Source organism: Eschscholzia californica, unplaced genomic scaffold (assembly GCF_041429995.1).
Source record: "Eschscholzia californica isolate CP2 unplaced genomic scaffold, dmEscCali1.0.p SCAF_3, whole genome shotgun sequence".
Classification (NCBI taxonomy): domain Eukaryota; kingdom Viridiplantae; phylum Streptophyta; class Magnoliopsida; order Ranunculales; family Papaveraceae; genus Eschscholzia; species Eschscholzia californica.
Window position 1 is genome coordinate 51,383,971 of NW_028238420.1, and position 25,398 is coordinate 51,409,368.

The window sequence follows — 25,398 nt, forward strand, 5'->3', positions numbered from 1 at the left end:
TAATAATATTAAAATAATAAATGTCTATCAAATGTCCATCAATGTCCACAAATATTCACAGATGTTTACGAAAGTCGAAAAATATATTTTTGAAATGTTAGTATAAATATATTATTTCATGTGATTAAACAATAATAATAATATTAAAATAATAAATGTCTACCAAATGTCCATCAATGTCCACAAATATTCACAGGTGTCTACGAAAGTCGAAAAATATATTTTTGAAATGTTAGTATAAACATATTATTTCATGTGATTAAACAATAATAATAATATTAAAATAGTAAATGTCTACCAAATGTCCATCAATGTCCACAATATTTACAGATGTCTACGAAGGTCGAAAAATATATTTTTGAAATGTTAGTATAAATATATTATTTCATGTAATTAAAAAATAATAATAATATTAAAATAATAAATATCTACCAAATGTCCATCAATGTCCACAAATATTCACAGATGTTTACGAAAGTCGAAAAATATATTTTTGAAATGTTAGTATTAATGTATTATTTCATGTGATTAAATGATAATAATAATATTAAAATAATAAATGTCTACCAAATGTCCATCAATGTCCACAAATATTCACAGATGTCTACAAAAGTCGAAAAATATATTTTTGATTAGCACAAATATAATATGCATTACACATTTTGTCAATGGACTCAAGATCTTAAAATGTCCCCAGGACATTTTGTCTATGGATCAAATGTCTTGAAATGTCTATAAAGACATTTTGTCTACAAACTCTCAATGTCTTGAAAATGTCTATGAACACATGTTGTCTATAATAACTCATCCGAAATGTCTTGAAATGTCTACGGGACATTTTGTCTATGAAAGTCTGTGAAAGTCCAGCTCCACTACCCCCCTAACTTTCACTTTTTTATAATTAATGGAGATCATTTACCCAATCCTGGACCCAAATTGATGAGTAGAGTAAGTGGGTGTTATATATTATATGCACATGTAGCCAACAACCCTTGGCCCAAGTGGTAAGAGGTAAGTCTTCTACCCAAGAGGTCAAGGGTTCGAGGAAGAGTTACAATTTTAACAAATTCAAAAAAAAGTTATATGCACATGAATATACCATTTGTAAACCCTAGGGGAAGCTCTTCAAACCAATTTAGATTTTATAATTTTGGTGTATGTCCTTACGCTTAATTAATAACTTTAAACTCTTCCTCTCAAGCATTCTATAAGAGGAACTGATCAGCTTCCTCATATCTCATCCATCACATTAATATAATGAAGTTTTCTAAGAACACCACAATGAGTTTTTTCTCATTTTCCCTTTTCCTAATCTATTTCTCCTTGATGATATCTTCTACGTTCTCAAAGACAACCCAAGCATGTAATGAGATAGATAGAGATGCTTTGCTTGATCTCAAATCTAAGATAACCTATGATCCTTCTAACATGTTCAAGACTTGGATGAAATCAACTGATTGTTGCACCAAATGGGATGGCATTGCCTGTGATCCCACCACTAATCGTGTCATTAGCCTGATTCGTGACGCTAGTATTTCTAGTTATGACGAATACTTGGACCTGACGACCTGTTGGGGGCTGCAGGAACCATGCCCCCGTCTCTTGGTAATCTTTCATCTCTTCGCGTTCTTCATCTTCGTGTCTTCCAAGAATTGAATGGAGAAATACCAGCCCAACTCGGAAAACTATCAAACCTTACTGAACTCCTTCTCGATAACAACAACCTCTCTGGTTCAATCCCATCAACTTTCCAACACCTTAACCAACTCAGTCAGCTTTACCTCAACAACAATCGTCTATCCGGTGTAATTCCCCCCTCCATGTTCTCATCTATGACATCCCTTAGGGAGTTGGATCTGGGTAATAACCAATTATCCGGTGTCATTCCACGAAATATTGGAAAATTAAATTCGTTAACTTATCTTGATTTCCAACAAAACAAACTCTCAGGAACAATCCCAAGCACAATTGGTTCTTTAAAGTACCTAACTTACCTAAACTTGTACCACAACCAACTACATGGGTCGATTCCTCGTTCCTTGGGAGAACTATCTAAATTAGTCCGACTCTCTTTCAACACTAATGGTCTGTCTGGTGTAATTCCGTCGTCCGTTTTCAAATCTATGAAGTCCCTTAAGGAGCTAGATCTAGGCTCTAATCAACTATCCGGTGTCATTCCGCCCACCATCGAAAATTTAGTGTCATTGACCTCTCTTGCTCTCAATGCCAATAAACTCTCTGGAAGAATCCCAAGAACAACCGGTTCTCTCAAACACCTAACGTCCCTTCGCTTGTCCCAAAATCAGCTAAATGGATCCATTCCGAGATCCGTTGGTGAATTATCTAAATTAGACAGCCTTTTAATGGATGGAAATAGATTGTCTGGTAACATCCCAAGTTCAATTTTAAGTAGCAATCTAGTTTCTCTAAAGTTTATGTGGTTAAATAACAACAAGCTAACTGGTATTATACCAGATTCCATTGGAAAACTTAAGAACCTCGAAAAATTGAGCTTTGAGAACAACAAGCTAACCGGAAAGTTGACGTCAACCATTGGTGGTCTTACAAACCTAACCACTTTATACTTATCAAACAACCATTTTTCAGGTGAAATTCCTTCAAGTTTTGGCAATCTTCACAGTCTATTGTATCTTAATATCTCAAGAAATAAGGTATCAGGTATCATTCCTCAACAGTTGGCCGGATTGAAAAACTTAATTACCTTGGACTTGTCACTAAATCCATTTAGTCCAGCTAGCTTACCAATTTGGTTATCAAATATAGAGTATCTTAGCTTGATTAATTTAGCTAATACAGGATTAACTGGTAAGATTCCGGCAGAGATATTTAATTTAGTGTATCTTGGAGTATTTGACGTATCCTATAATAAGTTGAAAGGGGAAATACCTCCCCATGAGGCAAAAATCCCAGCATCTTCTTTTGAGGGCAATGATGGCCTATGTGGAAATCCACTTCCTCCTTGTAATTAACACCACCTAAACATTAATCTCGTAGTACTACTACTTTTGAGTAATAAATAAAAGAACTACGGTAAGTGATTAGATTTCTTTTCAGAATTGTTGTTTTGAATTACTCCTACTAATCAAAGTTGACTTATTAATTGTACTATGTTATCTTATACCTCAGTTTATAGGGTACCAAAATCCAATGTCCATTCAATTACTTGATCTGGTATATTACTTTTCACCATCGCCTACTTCTGATCAGTTGATCGGACGAGACTTTCAAATTTCAGTCAATTAGCTGACCACCAACACAATGATAAATTAACGAATAAAATTTGTGAACTCCACTACATAAAGTTAAGATAGTCATTGATTATGAGTTAGTATACTGATACAAAAACACAAGAAATTACTTGAATAGATTGATTTTATTGTAATCTGCCACCTGAGTCCTGAGAGGGGAGGTCAGCATTTGCGTCGTAGACATCTTAAACCCTGTGCTAGCCGAGAAGTAAGCAAAGAGGTAGGTCTGAACCAACTCCGGGAAGAGTGCTACTATATTCTCAAAACAGTGGAGAGAGGCCTACTAGAGCCAACTCCGCACCTCGAGTCTTGACGTGGGAAGGTGGGTCTGAGCCAGTTTTGCGACTTGAGTGTAGGGTTATGGTGTCTCCTAGTGTTCCTAAGCGGAATCTCATACATCTAATGTCTAACACTAGTATCTCATGCATAAGTTAAATATGAACTAAGTTAGTTTAGAGATTACCTTAACTGCTAATATCTCACGGACTAATACTCGCAAAATGAGAAACCAAGAAAAATAAACAAAAAAAAATCTTATTTCGGCTTAAAAAAAAAAAATTTATACTCGACGAAATCTTTTTACCATCTAAGAAGACCAATAACTCCAATTGTAGCTCCTCTACTTGAGACACTGAGTAATCAACTTGATCTCCCATTTCAAGTTTAGCTAGAACTTTAATGGTGGTTAGACGAAGAACACCGTCTTCCTTAGACTAGATCAATAGTTGGGAACTATTCTCTCTTTCTTTCTCTACTTGGTGTTGTAGAGTAAGAAATCTCCTTGAGAATTTTTCACACCTAAATCTTTTCTAGTGAGGGTCTTATATAGAACCTCAAAGTTGGAGTCCAACCCTAATTAGGTTTCCTAAAAGACCAAAATAGAAGGAGGTTTAGGATTTTCAGAAAATAGAAATTAGTTTCTATTTTCTATCTTTTCCTACTATGGCCGGCCATATTAAGCCCAAATGGGCAGATCTGACCGGTCCTTATCATGTGGCTGCCCAAGACACGGTCGACCACTAATGGGTCCTTAAGTGTCCCTTAAGTCCCCAACCCAAAAGATTTTTGTTCCGACTTTCGTACTATCTTTGCCTTGACTTTCTTTGGGTCTTTTGGACATTTTTATGGGTCCAACTCATGCCTATATGCCTCATCCCTCTATTCATATCTTCCGATCAGATACACATTCTTTGGTGTAACTCGATGTAGGATCCGGACGAAGTTAGCTGCGAATTACCCCGTAATTCGACGATCGTAGTTGGTTTCTAGTTAAACACTACGATCCCTAAATCGTTCGGACTTGACGATCTTCTTCATCAATTGTCCTATCCGACAAATTGTTCGCATTACATCTTTGGTCGAAGGACATCACCTTCACTGAGTCTTGCTCCGATTGGAGACTCAAAGTAAGAAGATCAGTCAGAGTTAGCTTGGTTTTCTCGAGCTCAAATCTGTTGGAAACAGAACATAAACTATGCAGAAGGCCGAATAGAGTCAAAGATCTGGTTTTCACACACGAACCGTTATGTATCTTAGGAGTTGTAGTTAGAAGATACACACTCAACAAATATTATTTTCTAAACGATAATATACACATGACTCTAATTAAAGCAAAGGTCTCAGCCGTGTTTTGCCACAACCATCCAAACCTAAATGAGCAAAACAATTTTGCCCTGAATAGAGGATCAAATGTCATCTTCCATACACTCCAACTCATTGAATTCTTTTAACTGCAAAAATGTGTTACGGATTTCGGCTTTGGATTATCTTCCTTCATTTTTTGCTAATTCTCTTTCCACCTAATTTAGGTCCAAGCAATGACGTAGTGAGTCAAGGCCACTGTTTTGGGGAAAGCATTAAAGTTTTCGGAGAAGACGGTGGAAAACAAAAAAAAATTAAACCAAACACCCTTTAATGTTGCCGGAAAAAAGTCGTCGGCCGGATGTTGCCGGCGACTTCATCATCTTCTCTCTCTTCTATCTCTTCTCCCTCTCTTCTCTCTTCTCTCTTTTCTCCCTCTCTTCAAGTGTGTTATCAATCTGTAACCTAAGGTGAGAAGTAGGGGAAAGTGATGAATTACGAAGCCAATAATGACCAACCATTCTCCCTTCATCAGGATTAGCAATTGGCCCTTTCTCAAGTTCCTCCATATCTTTAAAAGCAACTTGAAACTTTGGTTCCATTTTCTCCACAAATTCATCAGTAAATCCAACACGACTCACATCAAGAAATAACCCTAATTCCTTATGCTGATACATCCAATCAACATATCTACGCCATAAAGCAAAAGAATCCTTCTCTAATCCTTTTCTCTCTCTATGAACAATCTCATCCTTGGATAAATCTGCTGGAACTTCTCTAGCTACAGATTGTGTCCGCTTTAGATCCTGATTTTGACCAACGATCTTTGAAGGAAGAGGGTATAAAATTGATGAATCATTTCGGCTCCACAGGATTGATGAAGAAATCGGAGTCAATTGTGTTGTTGAGGTTCTGGGGAAGAGTTTCTCAGTTTTGAAGGTTGATGAGGAAGAATAGAAACTAGAAACAGACGCCATTAGATAAGAGAATATCAAACAAATAAGAAATCACAGGAAACGAAGTTCTGGGGAAGAGTTTCTCAGTTTTGAAGGTTGATGAGGAAGAATATCAAACAAATAAGAAATCACAGACGAAACCAGACCTCCGGCGAAGGGGCTCCTCCCATTCGCCGGAGATGGAGAGGAGAATAAAAAAAAATTGTCGCCGGAGATGATTGAGTCGTCCGAGATGGTGGAGTCGCCGGAGAAAGGAAGAAGAAGCTGAAAAAGATTTGGTTGTTTGGGAGAAATAAAAAAATCTATTTTTTTTTTGTTTCCACCCAAAACTTCACACGGAGAAAAAATATTTTTCAACATTATCACTTTGAAGCCCAAGAAAGGGAAGTTACTCCAACAACCCTTCAACATTTATTGAACATGAATTGAATTGTAATTTTTAGGCATTTATCAATGCCTAAAATTTATCAAGGCGGGAATTGTATTATTGCATATTAATACTCTTCTGGAACACTAGGTTATGTCACAAAGATATTAGCATAATAAATGGATCCTAATTCCTACCTGACACAAAAACTGTAATACGTACGTACGTCTGTGTTATTGATTTGAGCATGATTGACAGAGAGAGAGATAGAGAGAGAATCCAAGCAGCACTCGTGACAGAAAATTCCATTTTCCTACTCTACTTTACTTTCAGTACTATACATCTGTTTCCAAAGTCTGCAACTTCTTCGTTTAAGCTTAAGCTCTGGTGGAAACTAGAAGAAAAATTAATGGAGAAACCAGTGGAGGAGGAGGTAGTCATCATGGTAATAGCCTTCCTCTTCTTCCTCTCTGGGTTTGTTGGAGGAGTAACAACATTCTCCACTACTACAGAGTTAAATCTCCACCGTCGATTATTAATCAGTGATGGTTTATGCTCTAATTTGATTCAACCAGCTGGTTATCCTTGCTCTGAACACTTTGTAATCATCTCACCTTCATTCCTCCTCCTCTTTTACTAGCTAGCTACTTGTGCACTTTCTACTACTGTTTCCTATTCATTCTTGTTAGGGTTTTGCATTTTTAATTTTTGTAGGTTCAGACCAAAGATGGTTTTGTTTTAGGTCTTCAACGTGTTGCCTCTGCAACAGGAGGAGGAGATATACAAGTTAATCCAGGTCCTCCCATTCTCCTTCAACATGGACTTTTCCAGGTTTAACTCTGTTTTTATCTATTCTTCATTCATGGTTGCATTGAATTATGTTCAAGTTCTGTTCTTTCTTACTTCTTAAATGTTAGGCAATGTTTGGCACACGGGAAAGAAATGTGATCATTACCACTTTACCCGCAATAGCTATCCCCATCTGATTTCTAGTGTGTCTATAGATTATTTGATCCGAGGGGAAAGAAATCGCAAACCCACCAACCCCCTGAATTTGGAATTCCTCTCTTAAGAGGAATCCTATTCCGCGGGAATTGTGATTCCTGATGCATTTTCTCGTACCGGAGATGGTATCATGGTAGTGAATGATTCTTAAAAAGATGTCCGTTGGAAACGTTAGGACCAATGAATCATGATATCCACCAACTTTTGTTACGAATTGACCTTGAAACATGAAACAGGGAGGAGATGTATGGTTTTTGAATTCGGTGGAACAATCGTTGGGCTTCATCCTTGCGGATAATGGTTTTGATGTTTGGGTTGGGAATGTTCGTGGCACACGATGGAGTCATGGGCACAACTCTCTGTCTGAGACAGATAAGGTGTGAATATTTTATACAAACTCTCTTTTTCTCGCTCTCTCTTTCTCACGCGCATACAAACACACGCACATGCATACGTGCTTACATGATTGTGTCGAGGCTTCTTATAATCTCAAGACTACATATTTTGCAGGAATTTTGGGAATGGAGTTGGCAGGAACTGGCTTTATATGATCTACCTGAAATGGTCAATTATATATATTCAGTAACAAACTCCAAAATGTTCTATGTGGGGCATTCACAGGTCCCATATTCTTTTCTCAGTTCGTAACTTGAATTTTGTTCTAACAAGTAAGCATAATTTTTGGTCAGTTGTTGTAGTTGAAGCTCACTTTGTTTCATCTTCTTAGTAGGGAACAATCATGGCACTAGCAGGATTTTCTCAATCAGATATAGTGGACAAGATCGAAGCGGCTGCTCTTCTTTGTCCCATATCTTATCTGGGTCATATCAGTTCTGAGTTTGTAGTCAGAGCTGTTAGCACACATCTTGATGAGGTAAGTTTCTTGCTTAGGTATGAGCTTATGCTTAGGGTTATCTTTAGTAAAAGTTTATTTGAAGATGAGAATCTCTTTGTACCTTAAAACAGATGATTTTGACTATGGGTATTCATCAACTCAATTTCCGAAGGTCCGTTATTTTTACTTTTCTAATACTTACGAATCTATTTATGCAACCTTAGTCTGATACGTTTTTTGGTCCATCCAGTGACGTCGGAGTTCACCTATTGAAATCTGTATGTGATGGTCATATAGACTGTAGCGATTTGCTCACTTCCCTAACAGGTTGGTTTCTTCTATTTCTCTTCATTTAGAGTTCTTATCTATTTTCTTGTTTTATTTCTTCGTTACAACAGGAAATGGTAGCGCATTGTACAGATTATTTTATGATATTCCTATGGATTTAACTTTTTGGTACGGGCCAATTCTTATACCTCAATTGGATCACTGCTCAGGAAGGAATTGTTGCTTCAACAACTCAAACGTCAACTTCTACCTTGAGTTTGAACCCCATCCATCATCGTCAAAAAACTTGAATCACCTATTTCAAAGTAAGCTTCTTGGACATTTTCTATGACTCTTCATGATTTCAACCCTTCATGTTACCAGGGTACTCTGTTTTTACGGATCCGCCCATTTGATCCTTTTAAGTCACATAACAAACAAGTAAAATGACATTGTCACAAGCAAATAACAGTTTAACCGGTTCTCTTAAGTTTGTGGGCACTCAACTAAAAAACAAGTGGCAATGAATGGATATCCCCCTAAATATCATATGGTTGGTCAAGAAGTTTCATTTTGCTCATCAATCCATGTGGGACTATTCTCACAAATTCATTGCTTCTCGACCTTGTTAGTCCATCAAATGTTGTTTAATATGGTTGAGACACTAGGTTGGAGAACATGATTTCGTTAGATACGGTGCTGTCTATATACGTGGTTCGATACTTCGATGTTCCACTTTTCTGTCATAACGGTCACATAATCAAAGAGATCATCTAAAGTTTTAATTACTTTTCCTTTTCTGTCTTTGGCAGTGATTCGTAAAGGTAAATTTGCAATGTATGACTATGGATTGTGGGGAAATCTCAAAAAATATGGTTTGTTTCAACCTCCAGCATTCGACATCTCAAACATACCAAGCTCTTTACCGATATGGATGGGTTATGGAGGTAAAGATGGCTTGGCAGACGTAACAGATTTGGAGCAAACGGTTAGCGAGTTGAAGTCAAAGCCGGAGTTGCTCTATCTGGAATCCTACAGTCACATTGACTTCATCTTGAGTTTTAGAGCAAGAGAAGATGTCTACGAAAATATGATCAACTTTTTTAGGTCATGGAGAAAGTTCCCTAGTTCTTTCTCACATTCTCTATTATACAGTAGTTATACATGAATATGATTGATTGCCAGTGCAGACCCTTGAATACGGTACTAGGTTTTGTGTTTTCTTATATTCGACAATGCTATTCTTGTGATCAGATCCTCTTTATAATTTTGCAGGGTTTAAGACAAAGCGAGATTTAACCGATTATCAGGATTCAGGAGTTGCTGAAACTTTGTTGTTGATGAAGACATTATTTATCAAGAATTCTAAATATGTTATGATCTTAGATAACAACCTAATGGCATAATATGTCTATAGTCTGAAATTTTAAATTATGTGATTGTTATTCATAAACAGCCTAGATCATATTTGATGGATTATTCTTTCACTAACCTAGGTTAAAAAGAGTGAAATATGTTATTAATCTGAAATTCTCTCAACCTAAAACTCTAATATGCAAAGCAGTGGATGGTGAGAATTGATGCTAAAACATTGAGGTCCTATACCTTCACCAACCCGGCTAGAATAACAATCCAATTTGTTTTATGTGTAAATCAAAAGTGTGTTAAATTTTGTTTGGGCAATTAATTTTGAAATGCATACCATAGGGCATAGTCCATACACATTATTTTGAAAAGAGAGGGGAGGCTTTAGCTCCCCTAGGCCATAGTTAGATCCGCCACTGACCACATCTAACAACAAATGCATCTTCCACACCAAGTCAGGTTAAAATGCTAAGTGTAGATGAACTCAATGAGAGAAACAGACATGCTCCACTTTGGTTGTAATGAGCAATATGGACAAGGACACATGTGCAAAAGGTTGTTTACGATCCAAGTCACGATTGACCTAGAAGACGACGATGTGGAAATGGAGGTTGAGGCAACAAGGAGATGTCCTATTATCAAGATGGAAATGCGATCAAACAGTCAGAATGACTGAATGATAAAGATCATCAAGTTTAGACACTTTAGGGATCACAATGTTTTACGTTCTTCATGATTTGCCTTCTTCAGTATTTTATTGATATTTCTTGTGAACCTGTAATGACGTCTTATCTTTGTGAGATCTCCGTTAGGGAAGTCTTAAAGGCGTCTCCCTTAAGTAAAGTGTTATTGGAGCGCCCCGCACCCCTTTTGACTTGGTTAATTTTGTTTGACCGTATTTGGTTATAGGCAGCCCCTAAGCGGCAGTCTCGGACAGAGCATTCTTACAAAATTTGGTTCAAGGTCCACTAAATTCAACTCTAATATTTTGAGTCGAAATACCAAATTCAACACTAATGTTCTAAAGTCGAAACTGGAGTTGAGTTCGGACTTGAGCTGAAATTTGTAAGAAATTTTTTTCTGGATCCACTGATTTGAGCTGTATTCACTAATTCTCGACTCTTTGGAATTTGTGGATGTGAACAACATTCTTAACCAAATTGGCTCGAGTCTACCAATTTTAAGTTAGAAAAAAGGTGTGGGAGTATCTGTGCACACAAGTAACAAGAAGGCCCCAATAACACTATTAGGAGTCGCCTTTATAACTTTCCTCTCTGTTTTGGTCTCTCTATCTCTCCCTCTCGTCTCTCTCTAACTTCCGTCTTCGCCGACAATTGAAAAGTGGAGGACCCTTCTATAGAAAACTCTTAAACTAGCCTCCTTAATCAAACGGTTGGATCCTCACACCATGATCTGCGGTCTCATATAAATCGAGTTATTTGAAGAGGGCTTTATGATCCGCCTTGTACCTCTGGTAGAGCTTTTCTAGGAGGAGCCCAAGTCTGCCCACCTCTAGTTGGTTAAGTGGTGGTTAGTGTCGTCTCGGGCAGTCATTTTTTCCTTCAGACTCTGGTATTTTGGATCAGATTTCGAGCTCTGGAGTCAACTCGCACCCTTAAGGGCAAGTCCAACTTGAGGCTCGGGCTCTGAATTTTGGGAGCCCTGGGGCTTTTCTCAATTCCAACGCCGGGCTCCCAAATCAAAATAACGTACGTGTGTGAGATTTGTGTTTCAGATTTCGACTATCAATTATTAGATTTCAATTATGAATTAAAATGTGATATTATTCGAGAGAAATAATTTCGAAAACATAAACACAAAAAAAAGAAGTAATTCAAAATATTTTAAGAAGATTAAAAAAAATCAATCAAATTTTTTTTTTTATAAAAATAATAAAAAAAAAATAATATAGAAAAAGGGGATCCACCCCAAATATGGCCGTTGGAACTCCCAACGACCATATTTTGGAGGCTGGGAAACCCCAACGCGGGGAGCCCAGTCCCAGGACTCTCGAGTTGGAAGCAAAGGGCTCCCAAATTTGAATTGGGAGCCCCAACCCTCACCACATTGGACATGCCCCCAACAAAGAGAAAACTGCCTCTGTGTATGGGATATGTATAGTTTTTGTGTGTGTGGTGGGCTCGATTATAGCCCAACGCCCCAACCCCGTTTTAAGACATGAAGGAGCGATTTAAAACGAGGCACGTCACTATCAGTACCCACACAAAACCCTGCAACAACATCAGAACCAGACCTATATATATACTAATAAACAAAACGCAGACTAGAGAGATAGAGATAGAGAGAGAGAATAGTTTACTGAATCTTCTTCACTCACTCCTCTCTTTCCCGCCAATTAATTTTCAATATGGGAAGCCCTAAAATTGAAGCTAAAGAAGAATCTGATATTGTTATCGCCAATACCAACTCCGATCCTTCTTCTGATTCCGCCACTTTCACCGAAGGCGAAAAAGTTCTTGCTTTTCATGGCCCTTGCATTTACGAAGCTAAGGTTTAAGATCAATCTTATCTTTTCCCCAATTTCTACTTTTTCTCGAATTCTGTTCTTATCTTGATTTTGATCCTTCAATTGGAGTATATTAAAATTTTAGTAGTAGTTTTTAGGGCGAGAAAGTTATGTGTTTTACCTGGCTCCTTGAATTTACGAAGCTAAGGTTTAAGATCGATCTCCTGCTATTATTTATCCTCCAATTTCTATAGTTCTATTGTATCTGAGCCCTTGCATTTCAAAGAAGGTCTAATATCAATCCTCTGCTCATATTTATTCACCAATTAAAAATTTTTGCATTGATTTCACCAGTTTTATTGTTCACATGTCCTTCAATTCTGTTCTTTGTTCGTCTTTTCCATATTGAAACTTAGTTTTTAGCCCTAGATGTAGATGCTGATGTAAGTTGTTTAAGATTTTCCAAGGAAAAATGTATTTTCCTTGTGATAATCGCGTTTATTGATGAATGAATATTGTTATATTTTTTCTCTAAATGATGAATTAATATTACGTATTTATTGTTTTGACGGTGAAGAAGTGTTAATTGAACGAATGCAAGGATATAAGTTATGTTTAAGAATTCAGAAAAATATGCCCATAAAAGAAAAACTTGAAAATGTAATAAACTTCTTAAACTATGCTACTACTGAAGCATACCATCTGAAGTTGAATTTCCTGTAAGAGAGGTGTTTAACCCAAGGTTACCTTTGCTTCAGTAATATAAAGCTCTTTGGGCTTGGAGCAGGCCAAGAAGGTTTTCAAAATCTACATTTTTGGCATAAACATTGGTAGAGTATTTTCGCGACATAAAAAGTATTGCATGGAAAATACTCTACCAAAGCACGTATCCTATTAAAGATACTCTAATTCAACCAAGAAGACAAAGTGAAGTTTTAGGAGGAATGAGAAAATTCGTTATTGTTAAACAAAGTGGGAACCTTAGATAAAGCATAATACTACCTCGACTATGTTTAGCAATAATTCTCAATAGCATGTGTGTGCTGAAATTTTTAATAGGGAACCACTCTCGAATCATTTAGTGGAATGTTATTCTTGTTGCTCCTAGTGTTTTCTACTATTTAGTCCACAATTATTTTTGTCAACCCTGGCTAAAGAATTTTTTTCCCCCTTTAACTAGGTATAAACACTTACATAGAACTCTTGCCTAAAATTCCAAAAACTTAAATATTAACAAAGGTTTATTGAAACTCCATTTTCAAGAGGTGAACCAAAGGAGACAAATTCACGGGAAAATGCCTCAAACCTAGTAAAATGTTTAAATTCTATTATATTTCTTGCTTTGAAGTAATTTTCAGGTACTCTTTTCGGTCTAGTCGTCAACTAAGAATTAGCTAGGCCTTCCTTGACTAGTCTAACTGGTCGGTCATACATATAAGTATACTTAAAATTTGTTGTTAGAAATATTTTATGCGTGTGTGTTAAGTGTGTTGTTTGTTATGTGTGTGTGTGTGTATCCTCACCAGAAAAGACTAAAGTCACATAGCAAATCGAATTTAATATGTTATATTGCAATACAACATTATCACACCAAATCTCTAATGTAAAGTTATATACACATCATCTCATCGATCCTCATATAATTTTATCTAACGCTCCACAGCGGAAAACTACAAACAATAAATTGGTGGCTGCATTGGAATTGTGGACATGTGCTTATCTACAATTGCTATAACTAATAAGACAATTATTTGATGAGTACAAGAACGCAAGAAGAAATAAAGTTTACACCTATTGGGGATTAAATTAGACATTTACTCCATTGAGACCGAGGAGGCTAAGTACAACAAGTCAATAGTCGAGTTGTTAACACTCGAACAAGGACTTTTCAAAGAGTATTCAGTGATCAAACAAAACCAAGAAGAAGAAACAAAAACCTAAACAAAATGATACTCCTTGAAATGGAGGATAAATTGGCCCTTTAACCCTTGAAAATCTTCATTTCTTAAGGCAAGATTTTATTGAAAGAGCTCAAAAGCAAGGAAGGAACAACGATGCAAAGAAAAATTATGGGGTCAAAAGACCCCCAAAAGCAAAGCAAGGAAACTCCTCATATGAGGAAGGCATACCACTTATACACTAAAGTAAGAAAATTGAAGCTCTTGAGTTTTTTTGTTTTTGGAAGTCCACACGGAACCAAATATTTGGTTTCGGAAATGGTTGCTTCCGGATAATCTTTCTGATCTTAAAAATCCTATAGTTCCCCTTCTTCCATATCGCCTTTTTGGACTAGGAACTATCAATACGTTTCCATGATATAAAACTATCTGCCATCGACATTGAGGGATTCTAGTTGTTATTTGGAAATTTCCCAAAATATGCCCTTGAAAATCTTTGGACCTCTACAATGCATGACACTGCCAAGATGATATTCTTTTATAGTTCTTTTCTCATCTTTACCAGAGGATGTACACATTGGAAACAAAACGAGAAAGATATATCTGGTTTCTAGGAAACTTTTCATGATTCACGTAGGTGGAGTATGTTAGGGAAAAATCTTGGGATGTAAACGGGGAGGGTTTGGGACGGGTGACCCTCTCCCCAAACCTGTCATGTTAATAAAGAGGTCGGGACAAATCCACTCCGATTATCAATCGAGATTGGATTTTGTTTCCTAACACGTCCAATTGTTAAGCGGTTTTCCCAACCCGACCCGTTTATCAAATCAAAATTAATAAGTATTTCATGTATTTACATAAGTAGATATCTTAGTTGTTATATATAGTTATATAATTTTATGTTTTATTTACTTATAAAATACATACAATTATGTGTAAATATGTATAAATTAGTACCTAAGACAATGAATAATAAATTAATTGTGATCGTCTAACATTTATATTTGCATTCGTTATAGATAATTTTTTGAATTATATTTAATTCACATAAAGTGTAGCTGTAATATTAGCAGATCCCATTTATTTATTGGGTTTTGATATTGCATCCCATTCCCGTTCCATTTATTAAACAAGTTCCCTAAACCCGGGTCGTTTGTGGCGGAAATCGCGGGGATAAGGCGGGATCCCTAAGGGTTGACCTATGTTACCATCCCTATGATTAACTAAGCAAAGCAAAGGGAACAAAAATCGTGAGCAAAACCAGTGTCACTCTTTGGTCAACGACCTTAGGAAAGCTCCCACTATAGATATGTTTAACAGAAGCAAGACCGCTTCCTCATTTAGATGCATATTGTGAAAATCTTAGCTAGTGTCAATGAACCACTTAATGCTCTATTACAGAGTAGTTGGAAAATTGTGTGAACTACATTAGGAGCTTCAAGCTAACTGGTCTATAGTGTGGAGTGTGAAAAACTGCTTCTAGCAGTGGCTAGGACCAAGGTTACCTGATACGCAGATCGCTCCGGTACGTGGTACGTGAGTATCGGGTATGCTGGGGATATACTTCTTTGGTACACCATTTTCGATTGTAGTACGTTTTGGACTATTTTCCTAGACAATATATATTTTTTTCGATGCATTTGTAATAAATACAACTACTCTCAGACATCCCATCTCCACAAAATTTGTAGTTAACTACCCTACTAGTTGATTTTGTAGATTTTTACCAATATTTTGGGTTAATTAAGACTAAAAATTCCGGCACGCTAATTTTGGAGTACTGGATCGCGAACCCACGCAAAAAGCGTACAGGGAATCGGGTATGCGGTACGCAAGGGGGAGGAGAGTATTTGGTAGCGTTGGCTAGGACTCAAACTACCCTAGATAGGAAGGGAATTGTAGTTAGTAATCCTCCATACGATTCTCTGGGGTCTCTGGAAAGATAATAACTACGACATATTTGAAGACATGAGGGATCTCGTTATCCCCATCATTGAGTCCATTCAAGAAACTTTGTTCCACTAGAGCAAGGGACTCAAATGGGCAACTAGGGTATATAGACTTCACTTTATGTGGGAAGTTATGTTAGCAACATTTGTAATTTTTGTTTTTGGTGGACTCCTTGCTTGGGACCTCCATTTGCCAGTATTTTAGACGGAGAATGCATACATTTCTTTTCATTATTAGTCCAAACGTTAAGAATATGGGAAAAGAGACTTGAATATAGAAAACTACGGAGATTAACTATATTACTATCTTAAGGTGACACAATGAAGAATTTATGGAGGTAGAATTTATTGGAAAAAATACCAATAGAAAGTCATTAAAAAGTTTGTGGAGGGTGAGATATTGTACAGCGGGGTTGTTGATTTTCTAGAGAAACAATGAGAGAATCAATAGCAAATGTCTCTTTTTGGGTTCGAGGTAGAATGGCTGAGATTTATAAGGATTTAATACACATGTGTTATAACTTGGATAAAATTTATGACGGGGATAAAAATGATTGTGATTTGTAATTGGAAATCTTGTTAGAGGATGAAATTGAATTTGTGATTCTAGAAACTCATTTATAGCTGAACTAAATTTGTTCACTCTAGTATCTTCATGAATTACTTATTTGTTTCTGTTGATGTGCTGAGGTAGAATGGCTGAGATTTATAAGGATTTAATACAAATGTGTTATAACTTGGATAAAATTTATGACGGGGATAAAAGTGATTGTGTTTTGTAATTGGAAATCTTGTTAGAGGATGAAATTGAATTTGTGATTCTAGAAACTCATTTATAGCTGAACTAAATTTGTTCACTCTAGTATCTTCATGAATTACTTATTTGTTTCTGTTGATGTGCTGAGGTCTGATTTTACTGTGTGCTTCGTTGTTTAAGGTCCAGAAAGTTGAATCCAGGAAAAAGGATAGGAGATATTTTGTTCATTACCTTGTAAGTATAACTGTTCATTGTCTTGCTCACTGTTTTCTTTTCTTCTGATATAATTTCTTGGAATCCCCTTTTCTTAATTTATCTTATGTATTTTCTTCTGATACTCTTACTCCAGAGCACTTCTTTTACTGATATGTTAATCTTCTTTTGCAGGGTTGGAATAAAAAGTGCGTATTTCTTTTTGCTCCTTGTGCTATATCTTACGTATAATTTTTCTTGTTGAAATATTACATGGTGAACACTAGAGAAGGGGTGAAGATGTGTTCACCCAAAAGATTTCGAATCTAATATGACCAAAAGCGGCAAACTGGGTTTTCGCAGAAAATTATCATGGGAACGAATTTTTGGCTTACGAATGCAGTAGCGATTAGAAGCTTATCTTCTGACCTTTTATACCAATTTGATATGTTTTGGGGTGACAAATGTTAATCTCCTATTATATGCACTGACTTTCTCTCAAATCTAAATTGTATGTACTTATGAGTTTTTCAATTTCGTAAAACTTTACCATCAACAGTTGGGACGAGTGGGTTGGCATGGATCGCTTGTTGAAAGTTAACGACGAGAATATTAAAAAGCAGCAGGCACTTGCCAAAAAGCAAGGGGCAGACAAGAATGCCAAGTCAGGGCGTTCGTCACAAACGAAGCCCAAGAGCTCTACTGGTTAGTTCTAATCTGTTGTGTGACTAAACCTTTTGATTTTCTGTGTTTAGAAGTGCCAAAATATGTTTAAGGATAACAATGATCTGACAATAGGTTTTATTGTGTAGTTATTAGATAGTTTCTTGTACATAGACACCCAGGACTTTGTAGCGTATTTTGTACTAATAGATGTGCGGAAAAAGAGTTAATAATGATATATGTCTTGCGCTACTTATGTACTTTGGAATGTCTAAGCACATTGTAGTATCAATAACAAGCTTAGTATTTTCCCTCTAGCTTAGATTGCTTGGTATTGTAGATGTTAATATTTATTCGACATCTGTTTATTTTCGACAATGACGAGATTGCATGAACTAAGAAGATTAGATAAAAAAAAAAACAAGTCTGTATAGATCCTACTTGTCAAATCTATTGCACAAATGGTTTCCATGGCTGCTTGTAGATAAGTTCAAAACAAAGTGAAGTTTGTTTCGTTTGTTTAGCTGTTGATTTCTTCTTCTTTGCATAATCAACATTTTTTTGTTCATGGGTTTTGTAGATGCAAAAGTGGATAAAGAGGATTCTAGGAACTATGGTAATGAGCATGACATGATGTAGTAGTGAATATTGCTGTTGTGTGTACTAAAATTTCTGTGTGCCTTTTTGTTTACAACCTTCAAGTCTATTAACATAAAACTATCAGTAGCTGAGTTGGCTTTCCTCCGAAGTCTGAAGTCCTTAACAATTCGATAATTTTGGATACCAATCAACATGAATTCAAAACTTGACTAGCTAATACATTATTTGTGGTTCAATAATGAGCTCTCTGGGCCATTTCTTTATGTTTAAATACCTGAACTGGGTTAGCAAGAAAAGGTTTTGGTATATCTTTCCTATGTGAATTTATTTTAGGCTGGAAATTGTGCAAAAGTTCTTTGACATATCATACCCATGAATTTACTTTATCTATGAACTAACATTGTGCTAAGATAAGGAGCATATAGAATCAACAGTCAATTGATGTCTACCCTTTATGCAATTATATTTTATGGCGAGAAAAAAAATTGTGTTTTAGCAACTTTGAGATAATACTAAGGCAGATATGTCGGTTTATAGGAAGTCTGAAAATGCATTATGTTGTTTGCAGGAGGGAAAGGAAAGAAGCGGAAGAGTGAATCCACCAGCATTGAGGTATAGCATGACTTTCCAGAGTAAAAAGGAAACAGCTTTATGTGATTTTTTTCTTTCTCTATTTGTACCTCAGGGTTTACATAGTCTTACTATACAATTGCTTTCATCTTTTTGTTCAATAAATAAATAAATAATTACTTTCATTTTATTGTCATCATGGGTACCTCTAACATCTAAAGTCTTTGATTCTTGACCTGAAACTAGATATGATCAGACTAGTGTAATTTGTGTGACTTCTATATAATTTCATGTTGAGATTTGATTTCCCTAAACAGGTCTTTCTATTAATATCTAGTTTGTTTACAAGCTCACTGTGAACCTTTTGGAGTCCTGGGCTAATTTTCTTACATCCTAATTGGTAGGAAAAAGATACTTTTTCCAATGAAAAGCTTGCTAAGATCCAATTTCCTTCAACACTGAAGAAGCAACTAGTTGATGATTGGCAACTGGTATCTCAGCAAGGAAAGGTACATACATTCTGTCCTATTCTTTCATATGTCATTAAGCATTATTAGATAGGATGTTACCAAAATTAGTCAGTGTAAAGATTGAATATTTTTACTTATAGATCTGTTGATCCCATATCATAGGAGCAGAAACAACGGATACCAACAGTCTTTGCTATCTTACTGCTTGACCTACTTCATTAACATAAATAATGTATTTGTATTATTATGTACAGTGTATACAAAACTGTTTTGTTTAGGGATGGAACTTTCAAGTTTCACACGACCGTAACTTAAGTTATATATATATATATATATATATATATATATATATAGGATTTGCAAAAGGATAGTAAAGAAAAGGATGGTGATGAAAGACATTAAGTGGTTTCATTGATCCCCAATTAATTTGATTTGAGGATCAAGAGAAGAAATAAAGGGATTCTTATGATCCCCAAGAACATTTTATTTGAGAATATAGACTATGCTTGATATATGAAGTAAAAGTGGGATATGAAAAAACTCATGTTGCTTAACTACTTTCAACCCTCCAAAATTGGTGCAAAGTTTCTACTATGACTGATGAAACGTGCTAAGGTTTGGCTAGTTCTTTGTGGCCAACATGTTAACCTTGCTCCTTATTACTAGCGTAAGCTGTAAATTTCTTTCTTTCTCCTACAGAAGTACCTAGCACTCTAAATGTACTTTTTGCCAACTTCTTGAATCTTGACCAAACTTGTGCAATGACTGCTCGAGACATTGTTAATTTGTTATACGTTACTCTTTCCTAGGACATAGGTGGTTTTTGAATCTCAATCTCTTTGACGAGGTTATTAGCTATGGCAAGGGATGTATGTTTGAGTCTACCTCTGCAGACATCTAGGAAAAAATTAAGAAGAAAAGGAGACTGTCTCTGCACTCCGTCAAATATCCTTGGATATTTTTTCTTCTACCGTTAGTAACTAATTTAACCAACTTCATTGGTATAGGTACCTTCTCTGAGTTATTTCTGCGTCTGAATTTTGTCCTCTAAGACTGTAGTTCAAGAAAAAGAGAATTTCTTTTATAATATGTATAGGGCCTGTCGGTTTATATTCCATAGTAAGTACACTTTGTTTGATGTAGCAGCCAGAAGCGCTCGTGTCTTCAAAGTAAATTCTTGTAGGTATCTTAGAACTTTTATCTCTTTTTCTTTGGTGTTGGCCTTCATAAGGTCCATTCCTCTCCCGTGGTATTTGGTTGCAATTCACGAATACATCTGATTTCTTGGCTTGGGTTTCATTTTTCCTCGCACCATTAGCAAATGAATTTTGAGTTCCATTGTATTTATCTTTTAGTATTGCAAGTAACTAGTGAACTTAATTTGCTCTTTAATGCTAGAATAATGATTGTCATTACCTTCATAAATCTGAATAGCTGGACTAATTATTCTGCAGCTTGTTAAGCTTCCTCGTTCTCCTTGTGTGGATGATATATTGAAGAACTACCTTGATTACAAATCAAAGAAGGATGGAATGTAAGTTTCATGAGTTGGATGCCTTTCATAAATGCATTAAGTTGTGCTTGTAATTCTTTTTTTGCTACCTGTTTGTTTGTTTTTGAACCGTTTTTGAGAAATTACGATTTGCCTGATAACAACCATGTGCTTTTTTGCATATATAGGATAGCTGATTCAATTGGGGAAATTTTGAAGGGCATTCGTCTTTACTTCGATAGAGGATTACGTGCTATGCTCTTATACAATAAAGAACGCCAACAATATCAGGAAGCAATTAAAGATAATGTTTCTCCTTCGAGTGTTTATGGTGCTGAACATCTACTGCGCCTCTTTGGTATGTATACTCTAATATGCTTACTAAGGGGAAGGGGAGAATTTGCTACCCTTCCAATCCTGCAATCCATTCCTTCAAATTGTTTACTAGAGGTGTTCGTTTCTATGCTCATATAGACGGTATAGAGTACTTCTGGAATCCAGTGCGTTGGGATTCTGAGGAAATAAGTTTTCCTCATTCCATTGCAGTTCAGAGGGAGTGAGGGACTAGTCCTCATCAACTTCGGTTGCTACTTGTTCTAGTGAGGATGTGATTGCATTTGTTGTTTGTAGTGTGTGTGTGTGTGTACAACTATAGAGTACTTCTGGAATCCAGTGCATTGGAATTCTGAGGAAATGAGTGTTCCTCATTCAATTGCAGTTCAGAGGGACTAGTCCACATCAACTTTGGTTGCTGCTTGTTGTTCTAGCGAGGATGCGATTGCATTTCTGTTTTGCAGTATGCATGTGTATGCACAAATGCAACATGCCTTCATAATTAATATATATGTATATATATACAGTTACACACACACACACACAATTGTTTGCTGAATCGTAACTTTTTTGTTGAATACTTGATTACCTGTATCAGAATATGCGTAGATAGAGGTATGGAAATAAATCTGTAAATGTCATGAATATTTGTAAGAAATATGAAAATACATGGATGGATGAAGGTGTTGGGTGTGTGTGGGGGGTGGGGGGGGGGGGGGGGGGGGGAGGCATGTGGGGTGCCTTTCCTCTAATCTGAAGGCGCTTGCAAAGGTGGGAGGCTCATTGCGTTGCAATATAGCTTCATGAAAGATAGACTCTTTATCATTAGAATGTGTGTGATACTTGTTTTTTTTGCTTGAGGCAGGTTGGGGTGTGAAACTCTTAAAACTAGGTTTCCTTACGATGAAAATATACTTTTTGAGTTTTTGTATCGAAATCTTATATATGTGAACGTTTTAAATATAACAAAGCAAATACTTTTTTCTCCTTACTCTTGTAATTTGGTTTCAAAGTGTATTTCGTATGACCTTGGAGTTTGCGTCTTTGTTTGTTAGCCATTCACCTACTTGCTACTTGAATTTGCTTATATTTCTATGTTTATGTTAGTATTTTGTCATGAATTATGTATCCTTTTCTTTTCATTTTTATTCTGTTATATAGATTCTCTGAAATCGAGGTCACAGCGTCACGCCTTTATCTCCTCAAGGCTAGACCATAATATGCACCCCACAACTTTAACGAAACGGCCTTGAGGCTAAAAATTATGTTTTTGAACATTGTTTGCAAATATTCCTTTATGTTCACAAAAAACTGTTTCTAGACTCCACTCTGTTCTCTGACTTGCAAAATATCTTCTCTTAACCAACAGGTTGGTATTTGATTAAAAAGGAATGTTTGAACATATAAACTATTCATGTTAGAACAAAAGTCTCAAGTTTCACTTTGTCTTTGTCATCAATGAGTGTAGCATGTTAAAACGAATTTTTATATCCTCATACTAAGATTTTGGCATGATATTCTTTATAAACTCCCCTGGTTTTCTGCAGTTAAGTTGCCTGAACTATTGGGTTATGCAAACATTGAAGAGGAAACATCGGCGCAACTGCAGCAGAAACTGATGGATTTTCTCAAGTATACATCTATCCTTTTCTATAGTACATTGAAATGTCCTTCTCTTTCCTTGTTTGTTAGGATATTCTTCGGTTTTGTCCATGTAACATGGACATAGATGCAAGTGTCCATATCCAATGCTGGTACGACCGTACGAGGTACATGATAGGATGAATAGGAAAAGGCCCAGTACAGGAATACAACCATCGATATTTTTCTCTTGTTATTTTATTTGTTAGCCAGTTCTTTTGCTAACTGTTTCTTTTAACTTTCGGATGAACCATTGTTACATTATACAGAAAATATGTTAACCCAGAGTTCTATTTTGTGGTCCCAATACAAATGTGTGCAAGTTCACACAAGATGCATATAATAAATATCATATTTTACCCACAAAAGCTTAAGCAGTTGGGGACGAGATTGGGTAGCCCGTACCCCAAAGTTGTGATCCTTCGTTGTGGGATCGTCTAAAGGTCGATTCCTTGGCTCAGGGGATCGGCACAAGATCGATTCGGTCTGCCTCCGTACCGATCCGATCCATGACTTACTCAGGTGTATTGGCGATCCCAACTGCATAGCACTGAAGTGACTGCAGTTCAAGGGGGCAGGTATTACTAATCGGAATTGTGCTGAGGGTAACATTACTCCAAACATCTGAAGCTTCAAACCCTTATTCAAGTATTTTGTCCTATCACATTCAAGTTCACCATTCAATTGAACTCTTTTAGGCTTACCAGTTTCAGAATGTATTAACTGCCATTAAGATAACCCTGTGAGCATATGGAAGAGTGAAACAATCATGCAAGGATATTGATTGAAGCAACACTCGTCAGAATGTTACAAGGTTTTTCACATGGGCCTATCCTAGACTGCTCCAGGCTTCTCCGAAAGACCTATTCAAACGCTAAAAGGTTTATCCCAGCCCATTTGTCAATATTCAACTCCATAGTCCATTAGTTTCTAATTAAGAACTGTTGTCATAGCTATCTACTGGTATTCCTCTAGGAATCCCCTTATGGAGAACGATAAAATAATGCATATTCCCGTCAGTAATATTTATATTTCATTTGTTCCACAGATACTTGCAGAAGAATCAGAGTACCTTCTTCCTTTCTACTTACGAAGATCCAAAGGCCGGTGAAGGAAGTAGTAAGGACGGGGATGACGAAGAAGAGGAGGAAGAAGAAGAAGACGATGATTAAATCCATCATACATTATTCATGTACATGTACCAACACCTTATACAGATAATCGACAAAGAAAGGGCAGGGATGAGGTTGTCTTCTGGTTACATACTGATGGTAAGAGAGACGTTCAAGGATTCGAAATCCATTCGTTTCTTTTATTTCTCTTTTTCCCATTACTATTCATCCTAAAGGATTTGAACTTGTTATTGTACTTTCTGCTGCACATTGGTCAGCTAAATTATCAGACATAATTATTTAGCTTTAGGTTCTGGTTTTTTACTGATCCATAAGTGAAAATCAGTTAAAAGCTGACGACATAATTATTCAGACAATCTTAATACTATAGAAAAAAGTTAGTTCTATGCATGTTAGTTCAAATGTTTTGAGGTCTTGAATTTGGAAAAATAATATGGTCTAATGGCTAAAAAGCCATTAGAATATCAATAAGGCCGTCGGAGCCAAAGTAGTTTACTTAAGGGCAGTTTTGCCCAAGATATGTCCACACCCACGGGGTGAACAAATTTGGGCAAAGAGTAAGCTTTATTCTTCAACTTAGATCATGTCGTCAGCTCTTCGCTACAAAGAGTCTTTTGTGCTCTGCTCAAGATGCACTAGATGCCTCCAGTGCATCCAAAAGTCAGTTCTGCTCTGTTGGAGCAACAACCTCCAGAGCTGAGGACATACTATGTTGTTGTACTTCCATAGCCTCTTGGTCAGTCGCAACACAGATGTTCTGTCCTATGGCTAGTCCCCAAAAGGATCAGAGGTTGCAAGAGAGTGATGCTTTTGCTCTGCCGAAGGTCGGAGAATTTTCCTTACAATCTTTCCGCCTTGCGAAGGAGTAGGGAGACTCATGCTGAGTCAATACTTAGTCAGGTTTGACCATGTTAAGAAGTCAACCGATTGAACTGAGTGGCACTGGCAAAGGCCAACTTCACACACACCTCCAGAGAATAAGTCTTTGATAGAGATAGCGAAGAGGTGGACCCAAACAAACTCTGCCCCCCTAATATCCTACTCTAATCAGAGATATTGTTAGGGAAGTTGTCAAGAGTTTCTTCGGCACCTTGAGCTTAGTTATAACATAGAGGCAAGTAGAGAGGTAGACCTGAATAAGCTTTGCTAGCCCTGCTCTGACCGGAGAGACAAAGCAAAAGTATCTGTAGAAGCGAGCTCGACACCTTAGGCTTTGTTTTGTCTGAAAAGAATGACGATTGCGCAGAAAGCCAGATAACGTCAAAACACTCACTTTTTCAGCAGGAGTTGTTACTGACAATAGATACGCTCACGGCCTGTGAGGTGGGGTAGGTGGCCTCACAGACATATAAGTATCATACAAGTTTGTGCTCGACTGGGAAAAGGTATACTCAAGTAAACTGGATTAAAGGTGTCTTAACATCTTTCTTTGCCACAAGTACGCCTGCATTAAAGGTGTCTAACATCCCAAACCCATTTAGACAAAGATATGAATCCATTGATATGAAATCTAACACGACAAGATGTATGAGGTCCATTTATCGAAATTGATTGGACCAATCCACATGTGTTCTGGTCTGACCGCCCA

General features: G+C 36.6%; 3 protein-coding genes across 5 annotated transcripts; all 3 read left to right on the forward strand.

Moving 5' to 3' along the window:
* Positions 1-1,245: 1,245 nt before the first annotated feature.
* LOC147551572 (uncharacterized) lies at positions 1,246-3,074 on the forward strand. Its single transcript, XM_086671724.1, has one exon. It carries the CDS (start codon positions 1,590-1,592, stop codon positions 2,988-2,990), a length of 1,401 nt encoding a protein of 466 aa, XP_086527850.1. The 5' UTR covers positions 1,246-1,589; the 3' UTR covers positions 2,991-3,074.
* Positions 3,075-6,404: 3,330 nt separating this feature from the next.
* On the forward strand, positions 6,405-9,733 carry LOC147551573 (triacylglycerol lipase 1-like). Its single transcript, XM_086670031.1, has 10 exons — positions 6,405-6,774; positions 6,888-7,004; positions 7,415-7,555; positions 7,689-7,742; positions 7,909-8,052; positions 8,145-8,185; positions 8,264-8,340; positions 8,511-8,606; positions 9,093-9,387; positions 9,556-9,733. Exons 1-10 carry the CDS (start codon positions 6,421-6,423, stop codon positions 9,560-9,562), a joined length of 1,326 nt encoding a protein of 441 aa, XP_086526157.1. The 5' UTR covers positions 6,405-6,420; the 3' UTR covers positions 9,563-9,733.
* A 2,197-nt stretch (positions 9,734-11,930) lies between these two features.
* LOC147551574 (MRG family protein) lies at positions 11,931-24,196 on the forward strand. Of its 3 annotated transcripts, XM_086665117.1 has the most exons (11): positions 11,931-12,157; positions 16,897-16,950; positions 17,104-17,117; positions 17,468-17,613; positions 18,152-18,187; positions 18,740-18,783; positions 19,146-19,250; positions 20,666-20,745; positions 20,892-21,061; positions 22,584-22,668; positions 23,726-24,196. In XM_086665117.1, the coding sequence occupies exons 1-11, from the start codon at positions 12,014-12,016 to the stop codon at positions 23,847-23,849; spliced, it is 1,002 nt and encodes a 333-aa protein (XP_086521243.1). In that variant the 5' UTR covers positions 11,931-12,013; the 3' UTR covers positions 23,850-24,196. The 3 variants fall into 3 exon arrangements, 2 of the variants coding, with proteins under 2 accessions (XP_086521243.1, XP_086521244.1); XR_015236694.1 differs by lacking the exon at positions 18,152-18,187 and having other exon boundaries at positions 22,584-23,558; positions 23,726-24,113; XM_086665118.1 differs by lacking the exon at positions 18,152-18,187.
* The last annotated feature ends 1,202 nt before the right edge of the window (positions 24,197-25,398 follow it).